The sequence below is a fragment of the Gallus gallus genome, chromosome 17 (genome assembly GCF_016699485.2).
Source record: "Gallus gallus isolate bGalGal1 chromosome 17, bGalGal1.mat.broiler.GRCg7b, whole genome shotgun sequence".
Lineage (NCBI taxonomy): Eukaryota > Metazoa > Chordata > Aves > Galliformes > Phasianidae > Gallus > Gallus gallus.
In genome coordinates this window covers 9628012-9652850 of record NC_052548.1, presented here as the reverse complement: position 1 = coordinate 9652850, position 24839 = coordinate 9628012, and the positions used below count along the sequence as shown (strand labels likewise).

Here is a 24839-nt window from a genome sequence, read left to right as displayed (position 1 = left end):
TTATTTTGATAGAAGTACTTTGGAAATTTGAAAGTCTGCTCAGTGAGATACTCCCTCTCTGAAAACCCTTCCCTATTTTATCTCTATGCATTGTTTTGAAAAACCTCCTTGCAGTTTTACTGGCAATCCGGAATGGGCACAGAGCTGTTCAGTATGTTTTGGGAGTTTGCTTTTTGGTCCTCTCATCATGCAGTAATACAACCAGAGGTTGGGATTTCTGCACGAATGAAAGTTATGCGGCTTTCAGGCTGAGGTATATTGTGTGATGTGGAGTCCATGGGGTATGCTATTTTCAGAGTGTTAATTTGTCTCATTACCATGCACATACCTGTATGTTGACCAAGTTATCCATCTGGGATTTGAGGCACCGAGGCCACCAATGCAGGATTCTGCCATTATTGCAGGGAGAGAAAAAAAATCTGGTGCAAAGGATTAGGTGCCAAGAAGAAATATGAAAAAAAATATGGTGCAAAGTAACTAGTGGTTGCCCTAAGGACAGGGAGAGCAAATAAAATGGGCAGCAGTGGTCTGTGTATCTCAAAGAAATCTTAGTCTGGTTGGTAAGCAGAAATGTCTTTGGTTTTGTTCCGATATTTTCTCGATTACAAAAAAAAAATACAACATATGCATTTAAACTAGTGAATTGTTGCATATTACCCCTTTAGACAAAGAGCTGAAGCAAACTGCGGTACGGAAGGCTCAGAGAAGAGTCATTGCAAAGCACTGCAGAAACAGAGTAGAATGATTAGGAACTGTATTAATGCCAGCCTGCTCCTGACTTATGTTGTATTGCTGTCTGCAGTGATTCTTAGTCACCTAAGCCACTCTAGATTTGGCTAAAATATTTTGTGTTCTATACGCGTGTTTCTGTGGGAAGAGATGCTCACTGCATATAGCTTAATTTACAGTGGATTTCAAGCTGTGTTCTGCAGATTCTTAGGATCTGTGCCAGTTAAATAAGAAGCTGTTGACAGTTACCTCCTTTGGAAAATTTCAGGGATTTTCAAACTGTAAAGTGTTGAAAAACATTAGTTTAATACAGTTAGGGTTCTTACAGTAATTTAGAAGAACTGAATGCAAGGTTTATTTTCAACTGCACAGTAGATAAAGTGAAATAGAAGAACGAAGTGGGCACAATCTGAAACTCCATTGGTATCATCTTTTGTGGGTTTTGTATTGCTTCTTTGTATTGCACATGATCTCCTCTGTCACTGGAGCTAGGTGGCAAGTCATTAGGACACAGATAGCATTACAAGTTAACTGCTACTGCTGTATACTCTTCCTGTCAACATCTGGCAGGTATCCTACAAACCCTAGATTTAAAGCAAACTGTGTATGATGTATTATAATATTTAACATTCTTGAAAATTAGATATTCTGGGATTATTTGTACTGTGTGACATGTATGTAATCAACACTGCCAAATGAGAATGGTTTGTCAGTGCTCTGTGTCTAGATGCATGGTTTTTTTAACCTTTGATTAGGAGGGACAGAATTGGTCTCATCCAAGAGAGAAGAAGCAAAAGTAAACTTTCAGAAAGCCCCTTCTTTCCCTTCTGTGAAGTGTGAGTCTCTTCTTAGTGACCTTGGAATGAATCTTTGGCTGTGTCCCAGGACACTGGGTGTGACTTAGATGCCTGAAATAAGGTTCTTTGTTCTCCTTTCCTTGGGGAAATCAGGAGCTTATAGGCTCCTTTCACTTCCTTCTTTGAATGTATGCTTCTATGTTATGTTATGGAAGATTCCTGGCTAGAAAGGTAAGGGGATCGTGCTTGTTTTCTCATTAGACTAATCAAAGGGTTTAATTGTGACAGATTCTCTTCCATAAATTCTTGGCATAGCTATAGGCATTGCCATGTTTTTTTGCCAGCTGCGTGCTACCTTCCCAATCTACAACTACAGTTCAAAGAATGAGACGTCTCTTAAAACGTGGAGGTTTGTTTTTTTTTTTTTAATCACAGGATCCAGCAGATTTCTGTTGAAGTATTTTAGAGTGTAAACTAAAAATATATGTTGTAAAGCATACTCTGTTCTTGTCGTACCAGTTTGTGAGCTGTGCATATGGGAGTATGTAAAAAGTAGTGTATGTGCTGTGCAGGGATCTGAATGGGTAATAAAACAGCTGCTTCATAGATTCCATCTGCTTTCTGTACTGAATCTTTTTAGGTGCCGTACGCTTTTCAGTGCTGTTATTTTATCTCCCTGCCCCTCTCCTCCCCACCCCCACCCCCCTTTTTTTTTCTTCATTGAATGTTGAGTTGAGGTTCAAGCATATTTTTCCAAAGTCAGTGATCCAAATCCTTTGCAGCATGGATGTATGTGAGCTTGGGTACATTCAGGACAGTGCATCTTTATCCCATGTCTCATTGTCTTTAAAACATACAGTTTATAAATCAGCCCTGAATTTCTGAAGAAATTAAGATGTCTGTATAGAAAAGCTTTGCTTTGGAAATCATTGGAAACACACCTCACTACTAACTTGAGAATGAGAAACACTTCTTTCTGTATGAACTGACAAACCAGTTTTCATCTAGTTGGGTTTCCTTTATGTATTTATTTCTAGTTGCACTTGTTGCTGCATGTGAAATAGCACCTCTAATTTACTGATAAAGACTCTGTTTTGAATACCACCTTACAAAAATCTCAACAGACATCCAGTTAGTTTGAGATAATATTCTGCTCACGAACTCTTACTTCACAGTACAAAAATGATCCTTTTGTAATGTTTTCTCTAGTATAAAAAACTAAATTGCTGTATTGTGAAAGTTTCTTGGATATATAATAGCTACTTTGTGATCTGTGGTATGTATAATTTTTAAATAGTATTTTTACAGTGTAAAAGTGAATGTAAGATTTTTTTTCTTCCTCCAGCATCTCACAGCTTAAAATTGCGTGTCTTGTAATTAGAAAACAGTGCCATATCTGCAGTCATAAAATTGGCTTCCTGCAAATTTTCTTTGTCTTGTGTGCTTCAGAAGTATTTAGAGTAAAACAATTAAGAAAATATCTAGAGTAAAAAAGTGTGCTGGTAAACAGCTACTGGTAAGAAAGTGCTAATTTAGACATTTCTCCTCTTTGAAGGAAAAAAACACTATAGTATACATATTTAGGGACATACCTAGGATAGCAATTTAGCAGCTTTTAGCAATGTAGCTCTGGGCTGTTTCATCCTTACAGCACAGGTAATTAAGTTGATAATCCAACACAGCTTCCCCTACTGACCTTTCAGAAACAGAGTGTTTTGCTGCATTAACAAATTAACTTCTAATCAGTGGCTTTTCCAGTAAATATGATCTTCATATAATTCAAATATACTTGCTTGTCCCATTTTGGTGACACATATTTACATCAACATTAACAATGGAACTCTGGTAAAGGACAAATAACTGTTACCTCTTGGTGGGCCTCCATCTCAGCTACTCCTCCCTGCCCTTTGCCTATGCTCTTTTCAGTGCTTCACATCACTGGTTGTTCAAACTGTACTGTCTCCCTGTCGTCTATAATTGAGAGAACACACTGCCGTTAATGTGAAGATTTGTCTTATTGTTCTTCTCATGTCTCTTTAAGGTTTCAAAAATTAATACGTAATGCGATATGTGCAAGGCTTTGTGCAGTGGCAGTATTGTGGCCAATGAGGTTAATCCAAGGCACAATTATTGCTAATTGTGCTACTCCGCCATGACGACTTGAAATATGCTAGCTCTTGTAACAAAAAATGTCACTTTCTCATCTTCCCAAATACTCTCTTTATTGTCTAACAACTATGTAGTAAGTAATTACTTTCTCAGACATGTTTTTCCTCCAGTGTGTGTGTGCGTAGGTAAGCAAAGTTCATCTGTACATGGCCTTGCAGTGCCTACAATCAGTACATTGACCGTCTCACTACAAGGCAGTCCTCACTACTGTGTTGTCTGTCTGTCCTGTTGTGTCTTTGTCACACTTCTTTTCACAAACTTTAATAATACTGCCACTGCTTTATCAGTTAATACTGTTGATGGTACAGTCTTGCAGTGCTTCCTGGCAAGTTACCCTGTTTTTTGCCTTGGGAGGGAGAAACTGATCAGACATGTTTCAGTGCTTTGAACTAATACTGAAGAAATAATATCAACTTCTTTGTACAGTATTAAGTGATGCCTTTTAATTCTTATATCAATCAAAACATTTTTGTCCAGAATTTTAAAAGTCATGGAAAATAAGCGGTGCTCAGGACGCTGCTAGCTAGGAGGTTACTTGAAACTCCCACGTAAGAGAATTTTGTGATGCAGAAATGTTCACAATTTTCAGGTAACTAAAGTGAAAAAAAAATAGCAAACTGAAGCATACACAGAGGAGCCATTAGGGGGAAAAAAAAAAAGAAAGAGAATAATAGCATATTGTTTTCCTGCTTCATCAAACAGTTTGTCTAAGTAGCTATGTCATAAGTGGGTGTATTTAAAATAACTAGAAAAGTGCAAATTTTTTTTTCAGCTGTTCCATTATGATTCTGAAACATAACGGAAAATAAGTATGCTATGTCACACAACAGAAGTTAAATATACTTCAAGATTATGCTCTCAGCCTGAGCAGGTAAAGTGGGGAAGTACTCAGCACTACAACTCAACTTCTGTGACTGAATTGCATAATAAGAGGTGCAGAAGAGAAACTATGCAGAAGGGCTAACAGTAAGCACCTCAGCTCACCAGCAGGTCGTTTCTCTCTATTTTTCTTTGACTTCATGCTTACTTTTTTGGAATATATAGCTGGAAGCTGTCACCTGGAAAAATTTTGGCCTCAGCTCTCCATGACAAGTGCCGTTTTTTTCCTCACCCACCTCAAAAATCTGAGCTGAGTGAATGTGTACAATCTGGCACTCCTCCTGGCACATGAGTAAGGGCGAATAAACCAATTGGTGCAAATTATGAGTTAATGGGAAAGTGTGATGAGATGCAAGAAGAGCATGAAAATGGTCTGAAAAAGGGTAGGCTGGTGTTGACTGTGACACAGCATGAGGGTAGCAGAATGAGAATGTCAATCTGGAATAAAGACTATGCTAATAAGAAGTTAAGAACTGCTGAAATATGAATCTGGAATCTTCTTCAGTAATTTGTGTAAGCTTTCTTTTTTCTGTCTAAAGAACCCAACTCCTGCTGCTGGTTCCTGTTCCCTCCGTTGGGCTGATGGGCTTTTGTCACAGGATGCATTGCCATGTGCTGCAGCCATCGGCACGGTCTGTTGTCTGCTCAAGCAGGCATTTGAAGGAGTTCCTGCACACTCCTCACTGCAGGCTCTACTTCTCACTTTGAGTGCTAATATGTGTATGCAAGATACTGCAGAAAAGATACTAACTTTGATCTTGATCTCAATATCAAAGTTGTACTTTAGGATGATTTTATTTAGAATCTCATTAATTATCAGTGGGTTCCTTGTCTAACAGAGCATACCTTAAGATACCATCTGTGTGAGGAGAGTCATGCTGCTGGCTCATTCAAAAGCAGCTCAATTGGAATAGCTCCAGCACAGTTACAAAGCAATAAGTTGGCAAACTGCTAATTTTAAAAGTGAGAAACCAAAATAAGCACCTCAGTGCACTGCTCCTGTCTTCACTAGAACTGTTGGTGATGCGGGAATTTGCTTTCTTTACTATAACAGTGCACACTTTTGCTGTAGGCAATTCATTTAAACCTCGATCCACTACAGTTTCTAAGCATGTGCTCATCTGTTTATGAAAGGTTTAACTGACTTACAGTTTTCCCTCATGCTTTTAAATGTCTTTGCTGGTTTGAGGCCGTTGGAGTGTAAGTTTTTGCTAGCACTAAAATAGCTCTTGGGATTTTAATGTAAGCTATTTTGAAAACCCTGCTTTGCATCATTCTTTTCATTTGTCCGTAGAACATGTGGACCTGTAGGTTAGAATCCTGCTTAAGCATCTGTGTTGTGTCAGGTGAATTTTGGATGATTTGACATGGACTATTGGTTGTACTACCGATGTCAAGGGGGTAGCTATAGCTTCCTTTTCTGATGCGGCACATTGAAGGTCATGAGATTATCTGTTCTGAAAATAATTGCATGTTGTATGGTGAGTATGAAGTTAGATAAATCACGTCATCCACTCCAACTGCATTTACCACAAAATAAGAGGTGTTTTCATGTAGGTGACTATTTAATTTACCTATGACTTAAGTTTCCACTTTGATACAGCAGCAAAGACTCCGTCCGCCTCGGCCACCGCCTCCAAAGATACAGCGTTCAACTAGGCCCGTGAGTAGCTGGGAGTTTTGTTTCACTGCCACAGCTTAACACTGCCTGAATTGCTCTCCTAGTAGTATTACTAAACCTTGGTAGTTGGATTGTCAAACAAGCAATGTGTGGATTATGCACCTAAACTCCCTTCTTCTCTGCTGCGGCACAGCCCTGGGACCTGCATTTATTCTGCTTTTCTTTGACGAGTTCTGCAGCTTTCAGTCAGTTCTGCAGGTAACTGATGCTGCTATTGCAATATTTGTTTTACTTTTGTGGTGATTTCTTGAACAGAAAGTCTTGCTAGGCTGGGATAAGTTTTTAGCCAGTGAGTTTTTGAAGACTTGCACTAAACTCAAATACAAAAGGAAGCAGAAGTCTGAAGAGATTCCACAAGTTCTGCTTTAAATTAATTTGAAACACTTCATTTTTCACCGTGGAATAGATGAGTGAATAGACATAAAAAAGCAAAGTCTGTATTTGGACAGTGAAATATTAGTACCACATTATGGATGATGTACATATATACTTCATGTTCATTTAAAATTACCTGGAATGAAAAACGTTGGCCACAAGAAATGAGTCTTCCTCAGAAAAACTGCACAGAAATTGTTCTCAGTGTAACTCCTGTGTTAGGATGGGATACCTTATCTAAGCACTTTTTCATTCAAAACACTACTGTAGGCTGATTGTTAAATATTAACTATGCCAGATGCCTCTGAGAATGGAGACTATACTGGGTCTGTTTCGGTGACTTATTCATACAGGAAAGTGACATCAGTTTAGAGGGATGTTGTTTTTGCAGCAGCCTTGAAAGATACTTGTTTCTGTTCAGGACTTTTGCTTTATGAATATAATTTCACCAAAAAGCAAAAAGACCTTACTCCTTGCTTCCTTACACAGGAAAGTGTGTAAGAAAAAGAGAGATGCAAGTTTTCAAATCTAATCTTGCTAAAACTTGTTAAAAATGTGCAGTTTTGGATGAGCAGGCAACTGGTTAACAAGTGCACTTGGGTGTGTGTGAACTTTTGATCTTTGGTGCATGTTTCTATGTTATATTTCAGTAGCATGTTTTTCTTTTCCTCCCTCTTTTTAACTCTGGGTGTTCAGCTTAACAGTCATTGTTACGGATTCGTGCACTGAAGATTTCTGTTTTCTCTGTTTAAAATATAGCATTGACTATGCTTGTGTGTGTTCTCTGAAACATAATTTGTATGGGAGGACCTCCCAGATTCATTACACTGGGAACAAATTTTCCGTGGTACAAAGGGGTTCCCATACTGCTTCTTGGTCCTCTTGTTTTGTGCTTGGCCGGGGAAGCCCCAATAGGGCTCATTGCAGTTTCTCTGTACTGAGGTTGCTGAACAGTATTGTTCAGATTGAGTAATTTATTACATGAAAGTCTTGCTAAGACTGTCTAATCTTACTGTAGTGCATTAATAGTCCTCGCTATGATGTGTTTATGTCAACTATCTTTGCTCCCAATGTGATTGATAAAAGGTTGGAAATGTAATAAAAGCTCCTGTTGCATTCATCTTGCTGTGTCAGTAAGTGGGACAGAAATTCTTCATTTGTCAAGAGGAAATTCAAGATAAATGTAAATTATTATAATCGTTACCAAAACTATGCTTGTACCAAATGTATGTAAATTTGTTGTTATTCTGAACTGTTATTTGGCTTTTAATAGATGAAACACATTTTTTGTGTGTAAATATTATTTTGTGCAGGCTGATTTTTCCCTCATGTAGTCTTGGCATATATTGCAGAGGTGAGTATCAGCAAGTAATTCATGGTAACCTTTTACAGGAAGGCCTGAATGAGAGGCCAGCTCTCTCTGCTCCTCCAACCAAGTCAACATAATGCCAGAATTGCTGAGAAATTGTTAGTGTTTGCAGGCTATATCTGTTACAAGAAGGAATCTGTGGGAATTAGTCCTTGCAGTATGAGTCATTACTAATAGTGAGAACAAAAACACAAACCAAAGGAGGTTAAAGAAGCAGAACAGATATGTTCTTTACATTCTGTTGTTTTGGAAATGAATTGTAGTGATATTGTGAGAGGGTGGTTGTTTGTAATTAATAGAGATCTGTTAGAATTAATAGTAGCTGTTTGGAAACTTCATTCAATTAGCAAAAAAAAAAAAAAAAAAAAAAGTTGTCATATGATAATTATTCTTAAAGTTGATAGGGACAGTAATAAGCATGTTTAACCCTGTCCTGAATGTTTACCTTCATTCTCTGGGCTGTGTGCTCGTGTATATGGATTTCTTTCCTACTGTTGCATTTGATATGCATTTAACCCTGCCTATTTGGCTAAAAATCCAGCAAGGAATTGGCTTGATTCCTGATTTTTCTCTGCAGTCCCTCATGAACAATACTCTAAATCCTACTTAGCACGTCACCCTATGCTTTACTGGTCTGGTGGCCCCCTGGAGCCATCCAAAATTCTCATCTCTTTTGCTCGTCACCATTGCTCCCCCAGGGTACCAACCGAAAGGTGAAAGTGTTCACAGCATGATGACAAGCCAGTGTTACACACCATCTTTCAGCTTAAATTTAATTAAACAAGTTTCTTTCTTCCTCTCTTTTTCTCCTTCTTGTTCTCCCCCCCCACCCAGTTCCTCTTGTTTCTCTCCCCCCCCACCCTTGCACACACTCTTTCTCTTGCTCACTCTCTCTGTTTTTATCAGCCCTAATGAAGCAGTATTCCTCATCGATCCTGCTGATTGCCAGCCCATTCCTTTTGTTTGTTGGCACCGAGCCATTCAGCCGCACTCTGACAGCTCAGCTTGTCTAATTAGCTCTGTTGTTCTTTTCCCCATGTTTCACCACGTTGCAAGTTCAGTTGAAGTTGCCACAAACTTAATCCTTCCATAAATTCACATTCTTAAGCTGTCTTTATTGAAGAGAGTAACAGCCTTGTGTGGGGACAGATCTTCAAGACCTTAACATCTGACCTTTGTATAAACTCTTTTCCCTAAGAAATTGTGGCAATACATCTCTGGATTTCTTCATCATATCTGCTCTACACGTTTTTCTTTGAAATGAAAATTCAATACAATGATCTTGCTGTTAAGTTCTGCATACCATTGTGCAGCGCAGAAATAGTGCCCACAGTTCAGTGGCTTTTTCCTGGCAAAAGAATCTGAGCTAATGTTCCTAAAAATGTTTTAAAAAAACCAACAACAAAACCCAACCAATCAAATGAAAACAAACAAAACGGAAAAATCCAGAGATGGGGGCGCAACCAATGCTGGCATTGCAAACAAATTCATCAGTCATCCAAGGAGTACTTGGATTGTAGGCCTGTAACACCTTTTATATTGTGGCTATTAGAGGGATCACAGGCCCAAGAGGGCAGAAGTTGAGTTGTATTCCTTACCTTCTTGAGGGCTTTGGAGATTCCTGTTGGTTAATGTTCAGCGGAGCCAGCAAGTCAGACTCCATTCCAAGTTGGGTAGTACTTTGAAAAAAAAAACAAAAAACAAAAAAATCCTGGAAAGTTGTTTGTATATCCTGACCTTGCAATTGTTCATTTCTGCATTTTGGCTCAGAGGAATAAATTCACCAACAGGATTACTCATTAGTAGACGTAGGCACATGTGTAAATTTTGCTCATTTAGTGATCAGGTGTGCTTATTCCTTTCCTTGAAGTTTAGCTTGTTTGCTTGTGGAGTTCACGTGGGTAAATTCAGCTTGACTTCTGAACATCAGAAGATGATGGAGATGTTATGTGCAATTCAACTGGCAGCAGCATCACCTTCCACAGAAAACCTTTGAGTGTTATTGCAGACAACAAAAGATATACTAGTATAACTCAGTGATGTCAATCACTCAGTGTTTCTGAGTCAGTGATGTCAATGATTATGTGTTTGTGAAGGTTTTCTGATCAGTTACTGGAAGGAACCGTATTTTTAAGGAAAAACAGCATTTTTTCATTTATAATATTTACTCTTAAGTACAATTTTTTTCAGTGCTCACTTTTACAGAATTATTCACTTGAGGATCTGGCTTCCTATGAACAGGCGGGCAGAAGGACTATGATGTCAGAGCTGAACAACAATTTCCAGTATTACATGCAGTGCAGGCTTTTCCAGTTTCACTCTGTCAACTCACTCTTTTAGATGAAGCTTACATTTAGGAAACCTTTTTATCAGAAAATTACCCTGTACTAAACAGGACAGTTGAGCAAATTTTCACTGACTAGCTAATAGTCAGTAGCAAGCATATATGTATCATTTGCAACTCAAACCATGTGGGTATTTGCCCTTTAACAAATTGTGGGACACTGTAGTTTACATTCAAACCAATGAATTTGTAATGTCGTTGAAGCATAAAAGTTTAAAACTGACTGTGAATGTAAGATACCTTTAAGATAATGGTAGTTATGCATATTTTGCCATTTATGTCTGTTGTGTGACCAGCTTTTGAAGTATCTGATGAAGTATCTCTGTGTATGTGTAATAGGTTCGTCCTCCAAGACCTCATATTGTTAAGAGACCCAAGAGCAACATTGCTGTGGAAGCAAGAAGGACTTCCATTTCCAGTCCAGAACAGTAAGTACTTTGCAGCTCTACTGCTCTGCTTCTCTTTAGTTGTGTGGATGTTAGCAGACTGTATATTCAAAGTTAAAAAAGAAAAAAAAAGAAAAAAAAAAAGAAAAAAACAACTACAAATCCACAATGATCTACAATCCGAAGTTTTAAATTTTTAGAGCATTTTAGAGGAGGAGTGAGAAAGCATGCAGTAGCACTTTCCAGCTCTCCAGCATTGTGACAGTATGCTCTTGCTTCAGGAAATCACACTGGAACTGGACTCGGGGTGACAAGATGGTTGCACTGATCTGAACTGTCACAGAGATTTCCTTGTCAGTCATCTCTTAACTGCAGCACAAATTGCATATGTCATGGCTACCTGGAATTGCTTGCTTATTTTATTGCTTGTTCCAGTCTGTGGTGGCTTTATTCTCAGTAAAGTGAAATGCTTTAGCTTATGCCCAAGATTCTAAGGTATTTGCTGTATCTGAAGAGAAGAAAATCCCATAAAAAGAAAAGTGGTTGATTTCTTTAAGCACTCCTTTTCCCACATGGATACCACTGTTGGCACCGTTGTTCATAAGGAGAGGAGAGTTGGAGGATGGGTTTTTTTCCCCTCCCACAGCCCTCTTCCAAGTTATATGCTTGGAGCTTTTTTTCCAGTCATCTTAGAATGGAGTGGAATTCTGACTTTTGGCTAGAAATGAATGGTAACTTTAAATTCTACAGCATCATTTGTTCATTTTATAGTGGAATTTGGTTGCCCTCTTGTGGAGTAGATTGCAAATTCTGCTGAAGGGCGGTTACGGGGTGGTAGCTGTCGGCACAAAAAATCATTGGAATTTAAAAAAAAAAAGTTTTTTCCTTAATACTTAATATGACTCACTGCATGGTTGGTATACCAGGTGGAAGATAATTGAGTCAATTTAATCACTGTGTATGTTTCTCATGAAGTATTATGCATGTTTCGATTCAGAACCTGCTTGATATTCCATTGTGAATTCGTGATAACATTTATTTTCAGTTCCTGGCAGTGTCAGAAGTAAAATAAAGAAGCATGAATGATGGGTATATTATTTATGCTAATGCTAGTAATATGCTAAATTACAAATATTATTTTTCTTGATTTTAATTGATAGCTGTTAATTTCAGCTGTTTTCACACATTTTGTATTTTTTTTGAGTGGAAATTATTGGTGGTAATCTACCAGAGATAATGATGGTTCTCTGTAGCTATAAAGCTGATGTATTTTTCTCTATGATCATTTTAGTACTGAGAGATTTTTCCATCTTATCAATGTGAAAGAAAAGCAAGTAATGTTCCTAGAACCACTGACGCTTGCTGTGTTTTACCAGGACTTGGTCTTTTCCTTGCCTGCCACAGCTTCAGTATTTTCTGGTTCAAATTCAGTGGCACAGCAGCTACTGATGTGTTTTCATCCTTTCCTTTCATCAGCTTCAGGTGACAAAAAAAATGTGTACAAAACTCCTTCCAGGCAGTTAACTGTAGAATATCGCAGCCAACCAGGTATCCTGTAATGTGCGTGGTTAGTTTTAATAAAAACAAGTTAGAAGGGCAGGAGGACAAGAACTACGATTCGGGACGTACAAGTGGAAGAAATACAACCTTCAAGGCATTGACAGATAGAGATCTTCAACACAGAAGGTAGTATATGAGACTTCGAATTTCTGCAGTTGGCAAAATCACAAGCCAGCCTGAATTAGTTGTGATGGCAGAAATATCTGAAAGATCGTGTAAGTGGCTTGTAGTGCATTTGAGATAGGGAAAGAACCACTTATCGACCTTCTTCCTTACTGTTTACCTCAAAATGATATTTTGAATATACAAAATGTATTTTTTAAAAAGCAATTAAAGATTATAATGACATTTTCCACAAACATTTTTTTCTATCCCTTTACAAAATAGTTTTCATTTATTGTTCTAAACTAAAATTATAACACCAGTTCTATCTTTAAAAAACTTGCCTTATTTTTCTCCCTCTTGGATAATACTGTAATGAATGAAAAGACTACAATTTGTATTTTTGCTGTTGTAGCTTGGTAGCATTCAAGTACCCATACTGCAGATCAGAGGAGATTTTGTGAAAGCTGCGGCAGCACTGAGAGAGTGCTTTTCTTGACCTGAACTTAACCAAAATATTTAGCTTAATTGCATTGGTTCCAAAGCTAATTATTAGCCAGTTATGATTAGGAGCTCGTATGTAGGATCTGCTTGTGCGGAGAAGCATCTGCTCCGGGAGAAATGTCTTTTTTATATTTAAAAGTAGCACTACATTTTTGGTCTTGATTGATCATCTGAAAGCTTCAGAGCCGTTTCCCAGGCAGTGTGATCACCACTCAGACTGGCACTTGCATCCTGCTCCTGGCTGCTGGGGACGGGGTCCTGGCACTGTGGCACAGATCACAAGTAAGCTTGTTTCAGTGCAGCCTCCTTTCCTTCTGTGATGGTGCCTGTTGCCTCTGAACAGTAAACCATCACATAGATGTCCTTTCAACTGTTAGATTTATTAATGCATTTCTTACAATATTAGAGAATTTGTATCTTAAGTTATAGGTGTCAGTGTTTTAAATCTGCACAAAATAATATTATTGGGGCATATATGTGCTCATTTTCTAACCAGTCTTCAATTAAAACGCAGGAGGGGGGGAGGTCTTGTTAAACCTTCACATTGAGAAGAGCTGGTGGAAGAATTATTTTTCCCCCATCACAATTTTCAGTGATTTTCTTCCAGTTTTAATAGAAACATGGTGTTTTTGCTTTGTTTTGCAATTAGATAAAAAAGCAAAATTTATGATGTACAAAGATACCTCCAAATTGCCATTAAATCTAAAATGTATTGTTAAAAAATATATTATTAAGTTATAAGATAGCAGGAAGAACCCAAGAGCTCAGAAAACACAGGATTACTATTAGAGGCAATACTAAACATGTGGGACAAATCTCCTTAAACACAAATTAGCTGTTCACTGAAATAAGGTGTTGCATTTTTAACAGATAAGCAGTTTTTCAAGAGCTCTCTTTTACACCACAGCAAGATTTCCTATTAAGCATAGAATAGGCTTCCAGAGAGCTCTAGGATCTGTTCTCTAAGTACTGGCTTACTGAGGAGCTGGCATCTAGGGCATGCAGAGTGGGAGGAAATTAAAATAGGAAATCAGAGGGTCAGGCTCGCAATTAACAGCATGTCAAAAGGGTCTTGGGCTGGCTAAACCCATGTCAGTGCTGCAGCAGTTCATTATGACTTTCCAGAACTCATGTAGGACTTAGAGAAGCTAATGGTTTTCTCTTATATCATATGAATGAAATTAGGCTGCAGTGCAATAGTAGGTTATTACACTGAATTTAGCGTGAAGTCAGCATGATGGCTGTGTTAAATGATACAGGCTCAAAAAGCCCATTAACTTCCAGTTGTTGTAACCAGGCTCTCGAAGCTCTGCCACACAGAATTTGTGTACTGTAAAGGTTTTTTATGGCGTCACTTCAAGCAAGGGTCTCTGCTTAGGAAGAAGCTAAACCCATAAGTACTCATTTGAACAAGGTTGGCTGGAATCCAAAGGACAATCCTGTAGACTGTAGCAGATAGACTGGTTGCAATGGCTTTGATTCTTCTGCCACGAGGAAATTGATTTATAAAAAGCTACATTCAATAAAGGTGGTGCCAAGAATGCAGATGGCCCAGCAAAAGGACAGCAAGGGGGGAAGATGCATACTGAGAGCAGTCGTGCTCTCTGTACATGGCCAAGCAAGAACCTTTGGGAGCCTTCCCAGATTCCTTTCTGTCTCTCCCACCTTTCCAGTAGGATATTTTGCAAGAAACAGTTCTGGTGCTTATTTCTGCTGTCTACCTACCAAATGTATGCATCTTGCCTTTGTAAAGAGAGACGGCTATGATATCTGTAGGGGAAATTGGTGAATGTGTACTTATTATTGAGAAATAGGATGAAAATGTGAGATGGCTTTGTAGAATCTTGCATCTAGATCTGTCAGAGCAGGCAGAGGTGTCATCCGGCTTGTTCCCACTTTAAATCTTTTGTTCCTTTTTCCAACTTTGTAGAAAATGCATAGAAAGTTGAGTCAAACTCTGAAACAGTTACCTGCCCTTACTGCTCATAGTGATCACAGCTTATTTGTTATCTAATTGGATTACTCATGATATAATTTTTTTAATACTTGAACTTAAAAATATGCTTTATGCTAATATTTTAATTTTTCTTGAACTGTTCTCCTTCTATGAAAGTTCACAGTATGCAAAGTGTCACTTTAAAAAATAAAATATTTTACTGTTTCTATTAGCTCACATTCAGGTGTGCTGAGCGCTTAGAATATGCAGGAAGGAATTCCAGGGACAGGTCTGTGCTTTGTTCATAGTGAAGAGTTACGGGTTAATCCCCTCAGTCCCAAATCTCTTATTTCATACTCGCAAGAAAAAGCCAATGCGTCCAAAACCCTCATTCTTTCCGTTTTAATGTCTAAGAGGGACAAACTCCTTAATTCCCTGGAGTGGTGGCACAGCTATTCTTTAAAAGAATAAATCCTTCCTCAAATTTGGGAAGCCCTTTTCAGGAGAACAATGACATCAAGTCCAACATTACTCCATTGTATCATCATCTCTGTAATCAGGAAAAAGCAAAACAGTTGATAAAATACACAAATTTGTTTTTTTCATAACTGAACTATCTTTTAAAATTATTACAGAATTCTCCTTATTAATGCCCAAATCAAAATCCTGTACTCTCATTTTCAGTATGTATTTTTTCTATCTCAAGTACATTTAGGTGTCAATTAAATTTGAAATATCTACATTTGTCAGCATTTCATTTTTGGCCAGTGTGATGTGCTGCTGATTTGTCCATGCATCCTGACACATGAAAAAAGCTCCTGAGATGCAGATCTTCCTCATTAAAAAAGAAACCCATACTATCATAATGGTACGCAGAGCCATGGAGCGCATCCCCAGCTTTATTGCACTGTGTTTCTGACATGATATTTAAAAAGGAACAGCCACGGCTGTCAGTACTGTCATATGCTAGTGCTAACCGAAGACATGTTAAACTAAACATTAGAAAGAGATCAGCAAGTCATCTGCATGGTAACTCAGCTAAGAGATTAGGTAGGCAGGAGCTGGTGCAGTCATGTGGAGATGATGAGGGTTGTAGCTGTGACGGACACATCCTTTCTTCCCTCTAAGGCTGCAGCAGCGCCTGCCTTGTAGCTGGGCTTGCTGTGACCTGCCTTTCAGAGACAGCTCTTTGTGTATGAAATCCTAGCAAGTGGTGGGTGGCAGACTGCAGGAGAGTTGGCGAATTGGGTTAATGAGGGAGTAGGTACTTTTTTTGGATTCCACTGCCTCAAGCTAATAAAAAATTTAAACTTGGACAATTTTAAACTGTTCATCCCTTATCTTTGGCCAAAATCTGTTTCAGAGCACACTGACACTGAAGCTGAAGTGCTTTCTTTTTTCTAATTAGGAGATCCCACTTTCACGAGTCTTGCAACAGCAACAAAAATGGTGCATATTATATTCCTATAAATGTATTCGTATTACACTGATCTGCACTGAGGGGCAACTGATGAATTAGCAAAAGAAATCTTACCTCTTCAGAGCTAGTTTTCCTCATATGCACACACACACACACACAACATGTTTGAATTTGGCGTGGTCTGAAGGCAAACAAAAGGTATCAGAGGCGGTGCTGCGAGGGCAGCTGCACCTGAGATCTGTTGTATGCTGTCACCAGGTGTACAGCCTGACACGAGAGATGTGGACATTCAGTACTGCTCTTGATTTCTGGAAAACAATTCTAAATTTGCTTGAATCATATTCAGTGTTAATTTACTTTGCAAAGAGAAAAAGCTGTGTGTGTGTATGTAAGTTCAAAAAAAAATCTAGATATTCTAATATAAATCTGTATACTCTTTAAGCATCTTTGCTTTCTAAAACTGTTTTCGATGGATTTTTTAATGCAAGTTGAAGCCTTTGGGTTGCAGTCTCCCTTTTAGCAAAAGAAGAAAAAAAAAGTTAAAGAAAAGGCAATTTTTTCCTAATGCAGTGGCAGGTCCCTCTCTTTCCCTGGATGCCTATTATAGCATGAGAGGAAAAGAACAGCTATGCAACAGCTTTAATTGGAGTACCACAGACTATGATTTAACACTATCAGCTGCATCTGCTGCCACTGCTATTTTAGACTTTTTATTAATTAGCTCTGACCTGATTGTGAATAACATTTATTCACGGTGGCAGTTTGGGTCCTCTTGAGCTGTCGCTTGCAGTGTCCAACTTCTCTTTTTCTCACCTAGTGTTTGGGACTGTTTCTCAGAACAGGTACATAGTTATTTAACAATTAGACCAAAGAACTAAGAAACAATGGAGGCTGATTATGAATACAGGAGCAACTGTATCTGTACTGTAAAGGTAACAAATCAAATTCCTTTTCTTCCTATGCTTTTGGTCCACTTCTGCAGTGTATTCTCTTCTTGTCTGTGATGTACATAGCTGTGAGATATATTACCGTTGTTCTACATTGCTTACAGAGTCATGACCTATCCTTTGTTCCACACGATGAGCCTGATGCTGCTTACATTGAAATAACAAACTTTATTGTGGACCTCAGTATTAGCAAAACTAAGCTCCCATCTCAGTTGTCAATCATGATGTATGTTTTGAATCAGTCCAGTAGCTGGGATATTCTCAGTGATATGTGACTGACAAAATGTTGTGGGCAGAATTGTGGGTTTTTGCATTGGCTTCTATTGCAACAGGGATCTGATTGCAGGTCTTAGCAACCTAGCCAGCCAGATAACCCTAGACATTTTTAGAAGAGTTTTATTTTCTGCCTAGAAAGTACAGCTCAACACATGTCTGCAGAGCTCTTTGCAGTGGCAGTCAGTCACGTTCAGAAATTACTTAGAGCCTATGAATCACTTGGTTTTCTCACTCCTCTGCAGCTTGCAATGTGACAACTTGATAACTTCCTTTTCTCTCCCTGTTTCCCTCAGCCTTGTAAAGCCTATGCGACACTATACAGTCTTCCTCTCTGAGGACTCTTCTGATGATGAATTTCAGCAGGAAGAGGATCCTGTATCTGGCTTCTCTGAAAACTTTTTCTTCTCTGCTCCTTTTGAATGGTCTATCCTTTATTCTTTCATTGTATTAATTCAGTCTTTAAACAGTGGTTTTTGCATTGATCAGGGTGCCTGCTCCTATACTTGCAATTTTGGAAATAATCTTGCAATCTTTGTACAGCACTTGATGAATGTTCTGCATTTCTCCTGCTTGCTTTCATATTTAAAGGCATGCAAAAATATGCTTCTGCATGAAACGCTATACAGTAATGCACAGTTTATTGCATTACATTCTAGTTGAGAGCTGTAGGAGGTTCCTTCCACTTGCCCTCTGTTCCAATGTGCTGCTTGTGTTCCTGTCCAAACCTTCTGCCATTCTTCCTCATACAGTGCTAACTGTGCTTTTTGGATTGTCCTGTGAGCTTTATTTCAGTGCAGTTATCAGCTTTTTCCAGTTCCACTTGCGTGTTCCTTCAGGTACCAGCTCCTCAGTGACTCAGAGGAGTCACCATGCAGAGGTCCTACAAGGGTTTCGAGTACAACCTGACCTAGAATTATACAAGAAATAGCAAGCTGTTTGTTGGGTTTGTGTGCAGGGTTCTTCAGTGATTCGGTATTTTTGCAGTGTGATTTCATGCTTACCGGATGAGCATGCAGAATGTGAGAGATTAAAGATACAATCAAGATTTGCAAGATCACCATTTTCCTGAGGACGTGTACCGTCATCTATCTGTCTTGTACTTACATTACTACATTCTTGTGTTGCTAGCTGAATGCCTACTACTTATTTGTTGATGAAGGAAGTAAGGACTTTATAAATTTGCGTGATAAGGATGTATTATAATAAAATACGGAAAGAAAAGGAGGGTTCTTCCATATTATCCTTGGCTTTGGAGGTCTCACAAATATTTTCTTTTAATTGAAACCTTGTTTAAATGCCATGGTAAAATTGACTGCCAGTCAAATGCCAATCACTGCAGATATGTATGTCACTTCTTGTTATTAATTGGATGTGCATTATGCTGCTGTTCTCTGTACACAGAACCTATATGCAAATCTGCTGTTGTTCATTTCTTTTTGCTGAGGTACGTACAAGAAAAGCAGCTTGCTAACTCGGCCTTGGCTGTAAATGTAAAATAGGTGTCTCCATAATGGATTGTGTTGTTTCTTGATAACATGACACCAGTACAAACATTGGAATTCTGCACAGTGTTCCCAATTATTGCAGGAAAACACTGAATTATGTTTTGTGCTGAGTTAGCTTGAAACTGAGAACATAAGTGGCTGCAGAACACGAGCACTTTCTGGGGTGCTTGCTCTGACTTCCTGTGTGCGAGGCCTGAGCACAGGAACAGCCATCTGCCTGGGTGGGAAGGGCCAGGCTGTCACAGCAGAGAGCTGGCATCCAGCTATTCCTGCTTTGGGAGACTTGGCTTATCAGTCTGTCTGTAACTGCATCGCCACAGCTTTCCTCCACGTACTTCCATCTTCCATTTTTTTCCCTTCTGAAAACAACTTGAGTGCCAAATTCATCTTTGTGTGTCTGCCCTCAGTCATTTTGCTCACGTGCCTGCTGTTCATGAGATGTTGTACGCTGCATTTTGCTACCCAAAAACAGTTTGTAAAGCCATCCAGCTCCTTGGTAAATAGTTGTTTTCAAAAATAAGAGAAAGACAGTCATTTACAGCATGATTTTTGTTTTCCTGTCTTGCAGGCCGCAGCCATACCGGGCTCTGAAAGAATCTGATAGTGCTGATGGAGAAGAGGCTGTCAGTCCAGAAAAGGCAAAAGAGCCTCTGCCTCCAAGCCCTCTTCTCTTGAGCAACGCCACAGAAATCAACCTCCTTGAAGACATTTTCCCTAACTTAGAAGTAGAAACACAGCCTCAGCCTCTCAGCCAGGCTAAAAGCCTGGAAGACCTGCGGACTCCAAAAGAAGAGACAGATCAGCGATGCACGTTTGATTACCAGGTTTGGACAGAATTCCATATGCCCTGGGGAAATTTGCAAAGAACTAGGGTTGTCTGTTATGCCTTGAATAATATTTACTTAGTATTGAGTAGGTGCATCCATTTGTCCATATGTTTCAAAGTTCATTTCTGAATTAAGAAATTATTGAACTGAGACTCAGTTGTAAGACAGTGGCTTTTTTCATTAAAACATCAGTTGGACAATCTAGATTGCTGAAGAAGAATACTCTTTGAAGAACTTCACTGAATATATACAGCTGAGAAAGTGACAAACTCTGACAGGAAAGAAAAGGATGTCATTTCTACCTTAAAATGATATTTTAGTGTTACATCCAGATATTCCATTCGACAGCTTTTGCTGTACAACAATTCAAGTTTTTTCACTTTTGTACCCTAGATATAGATGCTCCTTACTTGGCTAACAACAGATGCCACAATATATCACAGCTGAACACCTTATTAGAGGCAGAGCTGTAATTAAAACTGCAGACTTCTGCTTTCCTGCCTGTCCTTCTAGGCTATATGCAAATGTCCCTCTCTTTTCAGTGTTCACACTGTGGACAGATCTTTGTCCACTTGTAGCTGAGCAGTCTGTCTTCAGGCTGATCCATGCTAAGAGGAGATCAGTGAAAGCAAACACTGTTTTCTTGCAGAGAATGGATCTTGCTGGGTCTGAGAGGAACAGGATTGTGCCACCAATGAAGCTGTCTCACCCTTACAACAAGCTGTGGAATATGGGTCATGATGATATGGCTATTCCTACCAAGTACTCACAAAGCTCTCCAGAAAGGCCTCTGACTGCACTTGGTAATGTACCGCCAATCACAAGGAGACCCCGGAGCAGAGACAGCATTCTGGCTCCTGCAGAAAAGGATGACTCAAATCCTACTGCTCAAGGAAACATCACCATTCCTAGGCCACAGGGAAGAAAGACTCCTGAACTGGGGATAGTGCCACCACCGCCAGCACCCAGGGCTTCCAAGCATCAGACACCAACTGGGCCAACAGAAATTCTCAGCACTCACACTACAGGATGTAGCCAGTTGGTTTCAGATCTTATCCCAGAGCCCTTAGGAGTTGCTAGGTTGTCCTTAGAACCTGAAGGCCAGCAGTCTGTAAATTATTCTCCTTGTTCATCTCAGCTTTTGTCCAGTGCTACCAGCACTGCAGAGATGCTTCAACCTGTCAAGGTGAAGACAGATAATACAGGTAATGAAAGTGACTACCTTCTGAATCTGCTGGATCCATTAAAAACAGCCAACTGGCAAAGCAGTGGCCCCCAGCAAGGTTCCTGCAGCCTGCAGAGCTCAGCCACTCCACCTTCTGGAGCTGGCTTTGCAGCAGTGGCAAGTGACTTTGTGACTCCTCCAGCTGCACCATTTGTCCAGTCACTCAGTTATCCTTCCCCAGCACTGCCACCTTTTTTACAGGCATCTCCTAATCCATTTACACAAACAGTGCCAGGACCCCTTTCAGTGTCTCTTGTTAGGCCTCCGAGGGGCTCTTTCACCCCCACCTTGGGTCATGCTTATAGTTCTAGCTTCATAACACCTAATTCTAGTTTCTATCCACCACACAGACCTCAACCAAACATTTCAACATTGTCCATGCCTAACTTGTTCAGCCAGGCTCCAGCGATGTCACCAGCTAGCTCCTTACTGCTGCAGAGCCACAGCCCTTCTCCAGCGAGCTCTCTACAGCCAGCGTGTTTAAGTGGTCCTTCTAAAACCAGAACGTTACAGGTGGGCAAGTCCAGTTCCAAGGTAGATACCAAACAAGCACTAGCTCTTCTGTCTAATGAACCCCCTTTGATCCCTTCCAGGCCAGCTAAGGGCTTAGAGTCAGTGTTACTGTCCTCAAAATCTGAGGAGACAAAAGATCCATTTGAAGATTTGTTAAAAAAGACTAAGCAAGACGTGTCATCCACACCAGGTAAGGTTGAACAGCTCAGAAGGCAATGGGAAACCTTTGAGTAATGTTCCCAATGGCCTTTTGATCTCCTTTTGGAATTGACAGAGAGTGGGTTTTTTTTTTGTTTGTTTGTTTGTTTGTTTTTTTGAGCCAGCATACAACCAAGTATTTCTTTTATGGCTGCAGGACCATTGCCATGCCACAATTCACATGACTGCTTTTTGCCCAGAATTTGTTTTGCTGGGGAATTCCCATGTTGTCCCGATCTCTGCAACTGTTTCCTCACTTTCTGCCTCTAAACACACCCATGACTCTCGCACTGATCAAAGCATGATGGTGGTTGGGTTTGGGTTTGATTTGGCTTGGTTTTCCACACATAGCTTTTCAGACAATACTACTGAAGCAGAATTTACTCCATGTATTTTCAGCCCTTAGCGCAGCCAGCAGCATGATGTAGCACGCCATACTAGTGTTTTCTTGCTGCCTGTCTGAATGGTGTTCAGCTCAGTTTTTCCTGTGTTGCGTACATAGCTATAATATTTTGCTTTCCTGTGTGGAGTGCAGCAAACAAACCCGGACTTATGGGCTGTACTGAGTTAATAATCCATTAGGTTCCAAGTTTGTCCTGTCAGACATTCATTTAGGTCATACTATTGGGTGAACTTTTGTTGCAAATTTTTCATTTCCCTCCCCCAGTGCACTGACACTGAGAGGTAATAGGGACCTCTGGTGTAGAATTGTCATTGTTCTTCGTTACAACAAAACCATAGCACAGAGCAGTTGCTCAGGGTTTGGTCCTGCATCCCTGTTGGGAAACTGGAAACACCAGCAATTGATTTTGTTTGTTTGTGTTTGGTTTTTTACTTTGTTGTTGTTGTTGTTTGATTTTTTTTTTTTTTGTTAAATATATCAGAAAATAGAGTCCATAAAGAGTATCCTAGTTCTTACATATGTGTATGTTAATATTATATATACATTACAGATGGCAGTATATGAATGAGATGTAACAATGTCTTGATTATTTAAAAAAAAAAAAAAGAGAGAAAAAATGGAGTATAAAAGTCCGTGGCTCATGAGTTCAAGTTAAATGCCAGTGTTCTGACAAGATGGCCCAAGTGCAGCGAGATGAAAGCTGCAGTGCTTGTCTGTACAGACAGAAATCATACTCAAGTGGAGCTGAGTAAGTAATGTAATGCTGGAAGGCCAATCCCTGGCAGCTGCCTGTCACTGCTGGACTTCAGAAGTGCTAACTGCTACCTTGAAGCAGTGGGATTTCATTCTGGTCTGCAAGGCTCTCCACTCCTTCAGCCTGTCTTAAAAATCACAATCGTTATCCTGCTTTTGATGAGAACCGTTTGCTGGTATAACGAGATGCTAACTGGACCATGAAAAGGACTGTGAGGTCACAAAGTACAAAAATGTAATGAAAAGGTTAAAGGGTACGTTCGTTCTGATTTTCTAAGACACCTATCTGTGCAATAGTATTCTCAAGAAATCTCATCTTAATCTTAGCAACTCCTTTAAAACCTGCTGTCTTTGCAGTGATCATTTCTGTTTTATTTAAGTGGTGCTTTTTCGGGATTTGTTTTGTATTTGGGCAGTCACATTTAAAACATTGCTCCATCGAGGTAATCACATCACCATTAAGCCTTTGATAAAGGAAATCGTTTTGAACACGGGGAAATTCTTGTAAGCTTTATCTGAATTATTTCCAATGTATCTATTTTATTCATATAATCTTGGAGGTTTTCTTACTCTAGTGTATGAAAATGGCTGTCTATGCGTTTGAGTCTGTGCGATACAAAAGAAAAATACTCCTAATATCTGAAATGCAAACGGTTTGAGAAAGACCATAGTGTTGCATTAATATTTCTGTAAAGCACTGTTACTCTTACAAGCCATTCAGTTGAATTTGTATTTTCTTTTTGTGTTGGAAGACAGATGGTTTTAGTATTGCATAGTAAAATATTTAAAGTCTAAGACAATAGCTCTATTTCGTTTTATACAAACATTATATATGCATCCAGTCTGGAATTTGCAGATTTCCTTTAGTGTGAGTTAGACGAAAAAAACCCCTCACTTGTGACGGATACATACAAGCTCCAGGTAGTTCTGCAGATGATGTGCCATTTGAATTTCATGTCTGGTTTTGTGGTTTTTTTCCCCTTCTTTTTCTTGCCACACACTGATTTTTTTCTCACCTGCAGTGAATGGTCTGTGCTGCCTGCATTTTTTCTGCTTTTTACATGCGTGTGAAAAACTCAAACGGGAGACTGACATCTGCTCCATTTCCTTTCTGTTTAGGAGGTGGTTAGAGTCTGTCAGTAACAACGGACTGCCATTTTTTAGGGAAAAGTAACAGCCCTTTACCCAATCATAGGAATGGTTGGTTCAGTGACACTGCAGAAGGCAGTGTGTGCAGCAGCGTATCTTTTGTTATATAGGAATGTGTGACGTGCTGCCTTCAGAACAGTGTGTAAGTAACTGATGGCTGAACGTTTCCCAAACTGTGTCCATTTGCACGACAGGATTTATGGTAGTTTATTTGTAATTTTTTAATGTGTTTTGTGCTTTTTATATGCTTACCCTGTGGGCTTTATGACCAAAGCTCTTTTTCCAACACTGGCAGATTTAATTGCTCAGTTGTGAACACAGAGCCTGTTAGCTGCTGCTTCTTACAACATCCAGGTTTGGAAAAATGTGCTTCACTCTGCTTGTGACTGCTGCAGGTTAACAGATGGATTTTTTTAAAATCTCTGCACTGTGAACCAGTGATGATAAGAGCTGCTCTGGTCTGCCACTGTTCTTTGGGAACTGCAGAAGTTTGTGGCAATGTAGGAGATGAATTTGCACCCCAGGAACTGCCTGGTTCCACCACGCTCAGCTCTGTGATAATCCTGTGCCCATGTTTTCAAATGGCGCAGTGGATTGGCATCATAAAACAAACGTGAGCACGTGATTCATTGTGTAGTGCTGTAAAATTAACTGCTTGAAGAGAGTTAAACATTTTGGCAGAGTAGGGGCTTTATGTAATCTCACCACTCTTTTACTGGATGCATAAAACTGAAGCAAGGGCATATGCCTACAGTTAGTTAATTTTCTGTGGAATGTTTGCTTAAGTTGCCA

General features: G+C 39.4%; 1 protein-coding gene and 1 non-coding gene across 17 annotated transcripts in view; both read left to right on the top strand.

The window, feature by feature from the left end:
* Nucleotides 1-23693, top strand: part of DENND1A (DENN domain containing 1A) — a 177198-nt gene extending 153505 nt beyond the window's left edge. For 5 of the 16 annotated variants that reach the window (NM_001396590.1, NM_001396589.1, NM_001396588.1 and 2 more), the window contains 3 exons: nucleotides 10683-10771; nucleotides 19548-19803; nucleotides 20456-23693. In NM_001396590.1, coding sequence (NP_001383519.1) covers nucleotides 10683-10771; nucleotides 19548-19803; nucleotides 20456-21778 — 1668 coding nt within the window. In that variant the 3' untranslated portion in view covers nucleotides 21779-23693. Of the gene's footprint in view, nucleotides 1-6177; nucleotides 6238-10682; nucleotides 10772-17767; nucleotides 17897-19547; nucleotides 19804-20455 lie in introns of all 16 variants that reach the window. The other 11 variants (XM_040649134.2, XM_025141323.3, XM_025141321.3 and 8 more) reach the window with 5 other exon arrangements.
* On the top strand, nucleotides 3603-3796 carry LOC112530002. The gene has a single exon (XR_003071039.1). It is a non-coding gene; the product is annotated as a U4 spliceosomal RNA (small nuclear RNA).
* Nucleotides 23694-24839: the final 1146 nt, after the last annotated feature.